This window comes from Neophocaena asiaeorientalis, unplaced genomic scaffold (assembly GCF_003031525.2).
Source record: "Neophocaena asiaeorientalis asiaeorientalis breed wild unplaced genomic scaffold, Neophocaena_asiaeorientalis_V1.1 scaffold197, whole genome shotgun sequence".
NCBI lineage: Eukaryota > Metazoa > Chordata > Mammalia > Artiodactyla > Phocoenidae > Neophocaena > Neophocaena asiaeorientalis.
Genome location: NW_020174703.1, coordinates 4,134,171 through 4,148,278, shown reverse-complemented (window position 1 = coordinate 4,148,278; position 14,108 = coordinate 4,134,171). Strand labels below are relative to the sequence as shown.

The window sequence follows — 14,108 nt, the reverse complement described above, 5'->3', positions numbered from 1 at the left end:
CTGCACCACCAGGGAAGTGCCTACCACTGGCTTTTTTTTTTTTTGCGGTACGTGGGCCTCTCACTGTTGTGGCCTCTCCCGTCGTGGAGCACAGGCTCTAGACGTGCAGGCTCAGCGGCCAGGGCTCACGGGCCCAGCCGCTCCACGGCATGTGGGATCTTCCCAGACCGGGGCACGAACCCGTGTCCCCTGCATCGGCAGGCGGACTCTCAACCGCTGCGCCACCAGGGAAGCCCCTACCGTTGGCTTTTGACATTGACTTTTTCTGTAGCCAGCACCATCCTTTCTGAAGCCCGAATTACTTTACATCAAACTCAGCTTCAGCAGCCCAGCTGCAGCCTATGGCTGTGTGGTATAAGGGAAAGTTCACATTGAACAGCAGTGCCTTTTCCACCTCAAAGAAGTTATCAGAAAAATCAAACGAGACTGGTACGGTGCAAACAAACATATGCTGGGATTAACAGAACAGAGTCCATATTTATTGCCTAGGTCTGGGTTACATCAGCTACTAGTTTTGTCCCCCTTACACCACTTTCAAGTATGTCAGTCACTTATTTCTGTTTCTGATCTAATAGTATTTATACACTCTCTTTAGAGATGATGCAGGCTAGTTAGTGATAATTATCATTGTCTCCCAGTGATAATTATTGTTCAAAAGATGCCAGTTCTTTCCACTCCTACCTCTTCTGACAGCTCTTGATTCCAGCCTTATAACCTCCACTGTTCTCTTCACCCCTTGTCCCCCTCCCTCCCCATAGCCTTTGGTTATAGTCAGACATTAAAATGAAAAGGGAGGTGACTAGCTCACCACTTTTGTCCAACTGGCTTGTTTGCATCCCACAAGAGTCTTCTCTGGTGCACCCTAGGTAAGCTTTCCATTTGAAGATGCAATTTAATCATGTGGACAATTGGTTTTTCATGAAAATGACATTTAAATCCAGAAAAAGCTTGACTCTTCCTAAAGGTTTACTCATTCATGTCTTTCCTAATTTACTTCCAATAAACTTTGAAATTTTAATGAATAAATTAAACCAGGCAAAAAATGTTTTAAGAATTTTCTCCTTCTTGAGCTTGCCTAGTTCAGCTTCTTTGTATAAACTTTATTTCTTTAAAATAATGCAGTCACCAGACTTTAGGAATTGCATTCTTTCTTTGGTTATTTACTTATCCAGAGTTTCATATTTATCCTATTTCCTTCGACTTAAAAAACATCTTGATTCTACCAAACTACTCGTCATAATCATGGTTTAACTTAACTGTAGGAAAAAAATGCTTAATTAAGCCAGTATGATCTTAGGTTTCCCTAATCATCCATGCTTAGGGTCTGGTTTAAGATTCCAGTCAGGTTCCTCAGGTAGAACAAAAAGGAACCAAACAATCAATCATCCAGAGAGAGATACAGAGGCCTGAAGTGGTTCCAGTATGCCACATTCAAGGCACCGCTGCATGCCAGCTCCCCACCAATTTACAGGAGGCAGATAAACCTCTCAAAATGTCACGTTACATTCAAAATCTGCTGTGGTAAACTAAATCCCCTTACTTATTAGGAAGTCACATCCCTTCAAAAGTCTAAGATGAAGTAACAACTATAAAAAGATGCTTAAAAACACCTCAGAAAACTAGCTTATTTTTAAAACAATGCAATGAAAAGAAGTTCACGCTCCCTGATATCTTAGCATGTCTTGGTTTCCATAAATTAAATATATTCACAGAAATTAAGCCGGTGGTTATGAAGCACCAGGCAGCAACAGACTTAATTTCTTGACAAGTACATCCAACATATTTAAAAAGAAACTAAAATTGCAATGTAAAAGTAAAACTAATACTGTTGGCATCGTCTTCTGGGTCTGTAGGGTCAATCTTGAGTCAAGTCGGTTACAAAGTCTTTTTCTATAATGTCCTTCAGAAAGAGCTGCTCTGCAGTCACATTGTGATACGCATTCTAAAGAAGAAAAAAAAAATAAAATCACCATCTATCCCAATCTCAAAATGTTAACAACAGCAGCAACGGAATATGCTGTATCTAAGAAGCTTAATTAAAAACTCAAGTAACAAGTGGCATGGATTTTTAACTTATCTTTCTCATTTCTTTTTCATTGCTCATTCTTGTGCCAGAGCTTTCCCTAAAGCCCACTCTTTCCACTTAAACCATCACATAAGTAAGAGGCTCCCTCACATCATCTTCTAGTCTACTGAATTATGGTATAAATCTAGAAACCAGAATTTGGAAGTGTTAAGCTCTAACCTGAATAATATCACTTTTTCAGCTTATATAGTACTTAGGGATGAAGATTTAAGGGGACTGGTTTCATGTCATGGGATATATCCATATACTTAACAGCAAATCATTCACAGTTCAATATTTAAAATGTACAGGTAACATTTTAATCCTATCACTGCGTCACTAATCTAAGTTATAATTAGGAAAATAGGAAATTCCTTCCCATTTAACCAGTTAAAGTCAAAATCTTAAGGAGCAAATCCACCACCATTAATCCCCATTCAAGAGAAGAAAAGAATGATCTAGTATAGAGGTTTACAACTATTCTGACCATGAAGATTCTTTCATGAGGTTAAAATGTTATGGACCTTCGCATCGACTTAACTGAAAAACTACATGAAAATAATTCGTATGATTATGGCCATGCTTTTAGGTGAATTTGAAATATCTCAAACAGCAGGTTTCTATATATTCAAATAGTGCAAATATGATACAGTATCTAGGGTAAGGCTTGGTCACTATATAGGTTTGATGAGTTTCTCCCAGGGGTCTGAGGCCAACAGATTGGGAGCTGTAGTAAGAACTCTGGACCTGAGTCCTAATTTCAGCACGTGCTATCTCTGTAAACCCTTATCAAGCCGTCATCCCCTCAAAACCTGTTCCCTCAGTAAAATGACAGGGTGAAAAGGGAGAATATAAGCTTTCCAACTCTAAAGATCAAAGATTATACCAAAGTGTGTGTGTGTGTGTGTGTGTGTGTGTATATATATATATATATACACACACACACACACACACATATATATATATATATATTTTACCTTATTCATCAAAGACATGGTGGCATTCCCAAAGTAGTGCAAAGGACTCTTGAGGTCAGAAAAGTTGTACTTAAAACCAGCAAGGTGAACTTCATGACATATGTGAAATGCCAATGTAATGGCAATAATTCCTGTTGTTGGGTGTTTGGGTTTCTGGAGGAGGAAATGAAAATTTAGGAAAAAAATCCAAACAAGGTACCTGTTTCCAAAACATTTGGGTGACCTAATCTTACAAAAAAGCATCTTCTGAACATTTAATCAGGACAGAAATACTTCAGTTAAATCCTTGTCATGCCCTAAGGCTCAAGCCCCAAAGTTAATATCCTAACTCTGAATATAAAGTGTTGCTTGGAATCTTAGAAAGTCTCTCAGGTCAAACTTAACTGCAGTACTAGTCCAGAAGACAGCTATCAAATGAAGCCTTTAAGGAAAAGGATGCTGCTGCCTTGTTTTTAAAAAAACACACCGAAGTCAAGCAACTTGTGGAAAAAGCAAAGCCTGAGAATGTTAAACCCACGTATGAAACGTAAGGACAGCTTAATTCACTAACGGATAAGATCATGCTAAAAGGCTTCAAATAATTTAGCCTTAAAATGGTTCTATTTTATAATGCTGATAATTTAGCTCTAGGGAAAGACGGCTTTAATCAAGTAACTTCAATAACAAATTGCCATGGTAATGATCTGACTAGAAAATAAAGATTCTAGACGTATATACAGATTAAAGTCACAATCTCAATTTTGTTTTTAAATTGATTATAATTTTAACTAAATTTTAACTAAAAAGAAAGAAACCAAGCATCCTCTTCACATGTACATATATCCTGAAAAACACTATAATAGATGTTTGGCAGAAGGGTCTTGGCATTCAAAGTTTTCATTCTTGTTGGATGGCCTTCAGAGGCAAAAACAAGATATATCTTAAATTTACTAATACAAAAATTCAAGGAGATTTTCTTTTGATTAAATGTTTCTTACAGATCCCATGGAAATTACATATGATTATGATTTTGAGAAAAAGAAAAAAATCAGCAGCACAATAAAATCAGATAAACTCCAGGAAGCAAATCTGTCTGCAAGCCTAACAGCCTTTTTTTTTTTAAGTCTTTTTTTTTTTTTAACATCTTTATTGGAGTGTAATTGCTTTACAATGGTGTGTTAGTTTCTGCTGTATAACAAAATGAATCAGCTATATGCATACATATATCCCCATATCTCCTCCCTCTTGCGTCTCCCTCCCACCTTCCCTATCCCACCACTGTAGGTCATCACAAAGCTTGGAGCTGATCTCCCTGTGCTGTGCAGCTGCTTCCCACTAGCCATCCATTTTACATTTCACTCCCCTAGTAAGTTTCCGTTCCTACTCTCCAAGATGACAATTTCATACCTTTCTATCCAACAGCTCTACCCTTCTTCCTACTTTGTTGGTTTAATCCCTATTTTTCTTAGAAAACAGAATCGATCAGACAAGAGCTACATCATCTTCCCAATTCCAAATCTACCTTCGTCTTTAACCATATTTTTTCAGTGCTCACTCCTATGTGGATGAAGATGTCCCTGTTCCTACCTACGGCCAACCTCTCCACTCGTGCACTCCATTTTATCACATTTCTTTTCTCAACAATTTCGCTTTCACAAGTATCCCTTTTCTCTCTTCATCATCAATATTTCCCTCTATTGAATCATGCCCTTCAGCACACAAACATATCATCTATCTTTCTTTAAAATTAAAAAAAACCTTCTTGAGCCTATATCTTCCAACCATTTCTCTGCTTTCTTTTCTAGCAAAATCCATTAAAGATTTGCCTCCGCTCACTCGTGTCCCATGTTCTCTCTCTTTAACCCAGTTCAGTCAGGCTGTCTTTCTCTTTCTTACCCTTGTCCATATCAATATGACCTCCATGTTTCCAGGACCGCATCTGACATAGCTGACCTCTCTGAAATACAGCTGTGTCCCTCCCTTGGCTTCTGGGACACTGGGTCCTACTAGAACTTCAGTCTACTTACAACTAGTTCTAGGATCATCTCTAAGTAAGACCAGGGTCTTCCTGTGCACCACCTAAAACAAAAATCAAGGAACAAATCTGATCTTACTTCACGTACGAAAGTAAGAGCTGAAAAGTCACAAAATATACATTCAGAAGCTGTCCTTTCCCCTCAAAATTACTACGAAATAGGGTTTAAATTTAAACTATTTATGCTTTTTGACTTGGGAATTCCACTTCCAGATGTCCTTCCTACAGAAATCACACAAGTGTGCAGAAAATCTCTGTAAGTACATGCATTTCTACATTACCTATAGAGGATAAAAGCTGGATATAAAACTACATATCTCCGCTTCCCTGGTGGCGCAGTGGTTGAGAGTCCGCCTGCCGATGCAGGGAACACGGGTTCGTGCCCCGGTCCGGGAAGATCCCACATGCCGCGGAGCGGCTAGGCCCGTGAGCCATGGCCGCTGAGCCTGCGCGTCCGGAGCCTGTGCTCCACAACGGGAGAGGCCACAACAGTGAGAGGCCCGCGTACCACAAAAAAAAAAAAACAAAAAAAACTAAAGGTCTATAAATAGGAGAAGGGTTAATTAAATGGAGAGGGGAAATAGCAGAACAGTATCTATAGTATAATCACAATTATACTGAACAAACAAAAAGTGCTTGTGTTTGTAAATGAATAGACAAGAGTCTATGCAAACAATAAATGCTAGAGAGGGCGTGGAGAAAAGGGAACCCTCTTGCACTGTTGGTGGGAATGTAAATTGATACAGCCACTACGGAGAACAGTAGGGAGGTTCCTTAAAAATTAAAAATAGTAAATAAAAAAATAAAAAAATAAATTAAAAATAGAACTACCATATGCCCCAGCAATCCCACTCCTGGGCATACACCTGGAGAAAACCATAATTCAAAAAAATACATGTACCCCAGTGTTCACTGCAGCATTATTTACAATAGCCAGGACATGGAAGCAACCTAAATGTCCATCAACAGAGGAATGGATAAAGAAGATGTGGTACATATATACAGTGGAATATTACTCATCCATAAAAAGGAACGAACTAGTGCTATTTGCAGAGACATGGATGGACCTAGAGACTGTCATACAGAGGAAAGTTAAGTCAGAAAGAGAAAAACAAATATCGTATAATACAGCTTATATGTGGAATCTAGAAAAATGGTACAGATGAACTTACTCCCAAAGCAGAAATAGAGACACAGATGTAGAGAACAAACATCTACCAAGGGGGGAAGGGGGGATGGGATGAATTGGGACATTGGGATTGACATATATAATTACTATGTATAAAATAGATAACTAATGAGAACCTACTGTATAGCACAGGGGACTCTACTCAGTGCTCTGTGGTGACCTAAATGGGAAGGAAATCAAAAAAAGAGGGGATATAGGTATAACTGATTCACTTTGCTGTACAGCAGAAACTAACACATTGTAAAGCAACTATACTCCAATAAAAATTAACTTTAAAAAAACCAGTGCTTGTGTTTGTAAATGCATAGACAAGAGTCTAGAAGGATATAAAAGGCAATAAAGCTTGGGAGATAATCTGAGTTATGGAGAGAAGAGAAAAGGATGATTTCCTTTTTTAAAAAACACTCCTTTGTAAAAGCTGTTTGATTTTAAGCATGTAATATTTTAGAATTTCTTTATCATGCTGAAGAAAAGATACAAAATACGTGTTTATTTCTTTGGATTTTACCCAGTTACAAAAGGGAAAGCCTCATTTCAGCTGAGATATCACATTACACAGTTACTCAAGCTTCAAGTGAAAAACATAGCCTGCCTCTGTATGGGTCTAAAGACTATTTTTTCCCTAGGGAATGTAGACAAACAGGGCTGCAAGAGTCAGAGTCAACGAGATTCCTTACAATTAAAAAGAATTAGAAAAGATACAAAATACGTGTTTATTTCTTTGGATTTTACCCAGTTACAAAAGGGAAAGCCTCATTTCAGCTGAGATATCACATTACACAGTTACTCAAGCTTCAAGTGAAAAACATAGCCTGCCTCTGTATGGGTCTAAAGACTATTTTTTCCCTAGGGAATGTAGACAAACAGGGCTGCAAGAGTCAGAGTCAACGAGATTCCTTATAATTAAAAAGAATTAGGGACTTCCCTGGTGGCTCAGTGGTTAAGAATCCACCTGCCAATGCAGGGGACACAGGTTCGAGCCCTGGTTCAGGAAGATCCCACATGCCGCAGAGCAACTAAGCCTGTGCACCACAACTACTGAGCCCACAAGCCACAACTACTGAAGCCCACGCACCTAGAGCCTGTGTGCCGCAGCAAAGAGGAGCCACCACAACAAGAAGCCCACACACCCCAAGGAGGGGTAGCCCCTGCTTGCCGCAACTAGAGAAAGCAAGTGGGCAGCAACAAAGACCCAACACAGCCAAAAATAATTAATGAATTAATTAATGGCAGAACCCCCCACACACTTAAGGTTCTTTTCCTTGCAACATGAAAAACATAAAGCTAAAATCCAAAGATAATGTGATTTCACTAACCCAGGCATGAGTGAAGCCACCTCACAAGTTGTGGTTCTCATCCAGTTTCCAAGAGCCCCAAGGACCCTCTGTCCCACCCCAGTGAGGTCTTTAGTTTGAAACTGCAAAGGAAAATACATACCTGATTTTTGGGAAACACTTTTGGGAAATGAAGCAGTTCATAAGCTGCTGTTCTGATAATGAAAGGATCTAATATTCTGATTTGATACGGTTTATAGATCAGATTTAATGCTGGTTTCTTCCAAAAACCATTAGTGTTCTGAAATAAAGTAAGAAAATAAAAATACAACTTGTTGTTGTCTCTTTTTTTTAATGAAAAAAAGTGAAGGTAATTGGAAGCCAGATCAATTTTGCCAACTTACTATTTTGCCACCTGTCAACAATTCCCACAGCCACTTTAAATCAAGCGGCTTAAAAGCAGTGAGAATCACCGTAGTATTAGGATCATTGTGATTGGGATCTGAAAAAACAGATTCTGGATAAAAAAGTCGGAAGGTAGTCCTTCTCCCAACTTCCTCTTCATGTCCTAAAATAGGACCATTATTCATTCTGTGGGTAGTAAAACACACAAGATATGTAGATCAAGCGCAGTACGGGTCACGTCCATCACAGTTCTCAGAGCTTTCAGAGCTGGACAGACTGTCAGCTGTGTAGCCAGGGCTCTAAAGCCACACGGCAATCCGTCAATCTTTCACACGTAACAGCCAAGGAAATAACTCCCTTTCGTGAAACAGCTGTTTGATCAAAGGCAGAAACATTCATTTGTGTTTGAAAATTAACTGTGGGGACCTGATAATTCATTCTTACCTCCAGAAAAACTGAAGACAAAATGAAACAAATGGGAACATAAAACCACAGAATACTCAAGCTAAAAGAGACATGGCAGGACATCCAGACAGAACCCCTTGTGTTTGTAGATGAGGGCCCCAATGTACATAGAGAGAAAGTTACTTGCCCAGGGTTACACAATCATGTAGCAGGTGGACGTGTGTCTCAGTGACTGACAGGCAAGAGTCACAGTTAAGGTGATTTGAAAACCCACCAAAATTGTTGTGCTCTGAAATAAAGTAACAACATAAAATTGCTATATTTATACCCAAGCACAACCAAATGAATGACTATCTCTGGTGTGAACCAAAGAACCACAAAGGATCCAGCGTTGGGTTTGTGGATACTCAAAGCCAAGGCTAGACGTATACTATTTATACACACCATGAAGGTGTGCTATGAAAAGGAATGCACTGTTCCCAAAACACTGTCCCCTAGGAGATAAATACTGTTTGACCCTGTGCCACTGACTGTGATATAAGGCAGCCTTAGTAACACCTGAAATGACTTTCATAATGTCTTTAATGGCATTTTCCCACAAGGGCCTGGTGTGGTTCTAGGTGACCAGATTTTAGACAATTATAAAGAAATTTGTGAGTGCTTCAACATTGTTTTGTGGATAAATTTTCACAGCTTCCTCAAAATGAATAATCCACAGAAAATAAGGTGACCACGCTGTGCAGAAACCCTCAGCTTGTAACCCAGCAAAATGCCCAAGCACTGCCAGGTCATCCTAATGCATTGCCCAGCGCAAAGCTTTCCCACTCTACAGAAGACTATTCGTAGCCATCTTCACCCTTTCAATGAGAAAACAGCACTCGAAATGTCCGCATTTCCCCACCATTACACCTACGGGACTTGGTAGCTGTAACCACAATCCCAGCTTTCCCTTCCACTGCAGAGATAACCACACTGGTGTTTGGACCCCATCCCCTCTCTTGTTACCACACCAACCTCCTTATTCATTTCCATCAGTTTACTAATATGCTTTAGAATCTATCTTTATAAAAGGAAACAAAATAGAAAATCTCCTTTGAGTCCATAATCATCTCCAGCGACTATCTCATTTCTCAACTCCACAGTGAAATTTCTCTAAAGAGTTGCTTCTACTGGTTTCTCCACTTTCTCACCTGTCATTCTCTCCTCAAACCACCCCACTTGGGCTTCTCCCCCGCACCGTGCCTCCAAGTCTTCTTCTGTCAAGAGTAACAGTGAGCTTCAGCTTGCCAGTCCAATGGTGAACTCTGTCCTTATCTTACATGACCTCTCACCAGCCTTTGTCATGCATGAAACCTCCCTCTGTCTTAAAACACTGTGCTCTCTTGGCTTTTGTGATCACCTTCTCCTGTCTTTCTTCCTACCTCACTGGTAGATCCTCTCCAACTCTGTAACTCCTTTTTCTTTGCTCAACCTTTAAGTTTTGACTACTTCAAAGCTCAGTCCTGGGCCCTCTTCTCTGTCTCTCCCTGGGAAATCTCACCCAGTCCATGGTTTAAGTACAACTTACAGGCTGTTCACAATGAAGATTTTAACCTGTTTATCTAACTGCCTACTTGACTTACCCACTGCAAATCTAGTAAGCATATCAAACTTGGTATGTTCAAACAGTAATCTTGATTCTCCTCTAAACCTGTTCCTACCCTAGTCCTCCCCAATTCAATGAATGGTACCACTATCCAGCCAATCTCTTAAGCTGAAAACCTAGGAGGAGGTATCCTGCATTCCTTTATTCCCATCTCTGCTCACATCTAATGCATCAGAACATCCTGATAACTCTACCTCTAAAACATGCCTCAGTCTAGCCCCTTATCTCCTTCCACACCATGACAGTCCTTTTGCAAGCCACCATCATCTACCCAAATGCAGCAACCTAACTGGCCTCTTCGTTTCCACAGCTTGTCCTTCCTGTTTCATTGTCCATGCCATCACCAGGGTATTTTAAAGACATAACCAGATAGAGTTGCTCTCTTGCTTAACAATTTTCAAAAGTTTTCTGTTATACTTAACATAAAACGCAAGCTCTAATCGTAGTTTACAAAGTCCTACACAGCCTGCCCCTTACCTACCTCTTCGCTGCCAATTGCACCACCTCCCCAGCCTGCTGCCCTCCAACCTCACTGGTTTTCTTGCTGCTGCTCTTAAACCTAGCATCATACCCTCCTGGAGACCTGCAGTAAACATCCTCTCTGTCTGTATTCCCTAGTCTTCATACGGCCGGTACTGTGTGGTCTTAGGTCCAGTTTAGACGTCTCCCCTTCAAAACAGTCATCAATTCAAAAATAGCCACTCAGTCATTCTCTATCACACATGTTTTAATTGTTTGCATGGCATTTATTACTACATTTCTTTCTTTAATTACTGTTTTCTTCCCCTCGTTAGAATGGAAGCTCCACGGGGAGCAAGAATATTATTCTTTTTCACTGCTATATCCCCCTAGAACTGTGCTAGAACTACAGCTAGGGCTGTGCCTGGCATATTAAGGGGATTTCATAAATATTTGCTAAATAAATGACCTGAAATCTAGGCCTACTCCAGCCAACAACTCAAGTAACGTGTAATGTACTTAAACATACTACAGCGACTCTCCTTCCTTTTAAAACACAGCGGTACTAAAGCAGGAAACTATACTCTTTTGAAACAATTCCAGGTTAGCAAATAGAAGATATATTTACCTTATTATTACATCATAGGAGTCAATTTTTTCTCCTAACGTCTTATTCTTCAAAACTCCGCCATTACCAACCACCACACATTTTTTACATGGCACACTGTTGGGCAAATGACAAGAGAGAGATTGAGCCATCTTTTACAAAACCGGGTGATTCCAAGAACCCACTCATACTTTGAGGAACCCAATACAAGATTTCACTGGTTGCACAGGTAGAAAAAGAACCAGTTGTAACTTACAGGTCTAGGGATATATCAGAAAGATATAAGATTCAAGAAATAACATTCCATAGGAAGTATATCATCGTTAGCAACTATTAACACATATCAGTTCATATACATCCCCTCATTTGATTCTCATAACCACCCACTGAGATAAGTAAGCCTGATATTCCCATTTTACAAATGAAGAAAGAGATTCAAAAAACTGTTAGGTGACATTTCAAAGTCATACTCCAAAGAGGTAAAATTAGGATTGAGTCCAGACCTTTGGACTACAAAAATACCCCTCAATATAGGATTCTGCATGTTAATACTGATACAAGTGTGTTTCATATTAGATGTGTATGTATTTTCCATCAGCATTACCCATTCCCCTGAGATTCCAGCTCTGGGTTACTGCTGCGTCTTACAAGTTTGGAGACAGACAGTATAGAATCTGGTCGGCAAAGTGAAGCTTCCTTGTACCTGCCGTGCTCATTTCAATTCCCCAAACGGGTACTGGTTCTTGGAGCTTAACCAATACAAATGAAAAGTTTACTGTGTGTTCCTGGCAAAGAGCTTTAAAGTAGGACATGAAGTGGGACTTCCCGTTGCTGGCCAGAATCAGCCTAGGCCAGTGGCTTATCTACTGTTCAGCTCTCATCCAACGTGGCCTTGGCCCTCAACATAATAAAAGCCATATATGACAAACCCACAGCAAACATCATTCTTAATGGTGAAAAACTGAAAGCATTTCCTCTAAGACCAGGATCAAGACAAGGATGTCCACTCTCACCACTTTTATTCAACATAGTTTTGGAAGTCCTAGCCACAGCAATCAGAGAAGAAAAAGAGATAAAAGGAATCCAAACTGGAAAGAAGTAGTAAAACTGTCCCTGTTTGCAGATGACGTGATACTATACATAGAAAATCCTAAAGACGCTACCAGAAAACTACTGGAGCCCATCAATAAATGTGGTAAAGTTGCAGCACATAAAATTACCACACAGAAATCTCTTGCATTCCTATACAGTAACAATGAAAGATCCAAAAGAGAAATTAAGGAAACAATCCCATTTACCATTGCAAAAGAAAAGAATATAATACCTAGGAATAAACCTACCTAAGGAGGCAAAAAACCTGTACTCAGAAAACTATAAGACACTGATGAAAGAAATCAAAGATGACACAAACAGATGGAGGGATATACCATGTTCTTGGACTGGGAGAATCAATAACGTGAAAATGACTATACTATCCAAAGCAATCTACAGATTCAATGCAATCCCTATCAAATTATCAATAGCATTTTCCACAGAATTAGAACAAAAAATTTTACAATTTGTATGAAAACACAAAAGACCCCAAATAGCCAGAGCAATCTTGAGAAAGAAAAACGGAGCTGGAGGTATCAGGCTCCCTGACTTCAAACTATACTACGAAGTTACAGTAATCAAAACAGTATGGTACTGGCACAAAAAAAGAAATATAGGTCAGTGGAACAGGATAGAAAGTCCAGAGATAAACCCATGCACCCATGGTCACCTAATCTATGACAAAGCAGGCAACGATATACAATGGAGAAAAGACAGCCTCTTCAATAAGTGGTGCTGGGAAAACTGGACAGCTACATGTAAAACAATGAAATCAGAACATTCTGTAACACCATACACAAAAATAAACTCAAAATGGATTAAAGACCTAAGTGTAAGACCAGATACTGTAAAACTCTTAGAGGAAAACAGGCAGAACATTCTCTGACACAAATCCGCAGGAAGATCTTTTTTTGATCTACCTCCTAGAGTAATGAAAATAAAAACAAAAATAAACAAATGGGACGTAATTAAACTTAAAAGCTTTTGCACAGCAAAGGAAACCATAAACAAAACAAAAAGACAACCCACAGAATGGGAGAAAATATTTGCAAATGAAGCAACGGACAAGGGATTAATCTCCAAAATAAACAGCTCATGCATCTCAATATCAAGAAAACAAACAACCCAATCAAATGAGCAGAAGATCTAAATAGACATTTCTCCAAAGAAGACATGCAGATGGCCAAGAGGCACGTGAAAAGATGCTCAACGTTGCTAATTATTAGAGAAATGCCAGTCAAAACTACAATGAGGTATCACCTCACACCGGTCAGAAGGGCCATCAACAAAACATCTACAAACAATAAATGCTGGAGAGGGTGTGGAGGAAAGGAAAGCCTCCTACGCTGTTGGTGGGAATATAAACTGGTGCAGCCACTATGGAGAACAGTATGGACGTTCCTTAAAAAACTAAAAACAGAGCTACCATATGATCCAACAATCCCACTCCTGGGCATATATCCGGAGAAAATCAAAATTCAAAAAGATGCATGTACCCCAGTGTTAACTGCAGCACTATTTACAATAGCCAGGACATGGAAGCAACCATCAATGGAGGAATGGATAAAGACGACGTGGTACACACACACACACACACACACACACACACACACACACACACACAAAATGGAATATTACTCAGCCATAGAAAAGAATGAAATGGTGCCATTTGCAGCAACATGATGGACCTAGAGATTGTCATACTGAGTAAAGTAAGTCAGACAGAGAAAGACAAAGATATCATATGATATCACTTATATGTGGAATCTAAAAAAGTGGTACAAATGAACCTATTTATAACACAGAAAAAGAGTCACAGCTGTAGAAAACAAACTTATGGTTACCAAGGGGGAGAGGGACAGGGAAGGGATAAATTGGGAGATTGGGATTGACATGTATATACTACTACATATAAAATTGATAACTAATAAGAACCTACTGTACAGCACAGGGAACTCTACTCAATACTCTGTAAT

The 14,108-nt window shown here is 39.4% G+C and overlaps 1 protein-coding gene across 15 annotated transcripts in view; it reads right to left on the bottom strand.

Annotated features, from left to right (window-relative positions):
- Positions 1 to 447: 447 nt before the first annotated feature.
- Positions 448 to 14,108, bottom strand: part of ST3GAL6 (ST3 beta-galactoside alpha-2,3-sialyltransferase 6) — a 95,296-nt gene continuing 81,635 nt past the window's right edge. For 13 of the 15 annotated variants that reach the window (XM_024759272.1, XM_024759275.1, XM_024759277.1 and 10 more), the window contains 5 exons: positions 11,062 to 11,157; positions 7,924 to 8,110; positions 7,683 to 7,820; positions 3,043 to 3,195; positions 448 to 1,942 (listed from right to left, as the gene is read on the bottom strand). In XM_024759272.1, coding sequence (XP_024615040.1) covers positions 1,856 to 1,942; positions 3,043 to 3,195; positions 7,683 to 7,820; positions 7,924 to 8,110; positions 11,062 to 11,157 — 661 coding nt within the window. In that variant the 3' untranslated portion in view covers positions 448 to 1,855. Of the gene's footprint in view, positions 1,943 to 3,042; positions 3,196 to 5,048; positions 5,101 to 6,365; positions 6,406 to 7,682; positions 7,821 to 7,923; positions 8,111 to 11,061; positions 11,158 to 14,108 lie in introns of those variants that run through there. The other 2 variants (XM_024759280.1, XM_024759281.1) reach the window with 2 other exon arrangements.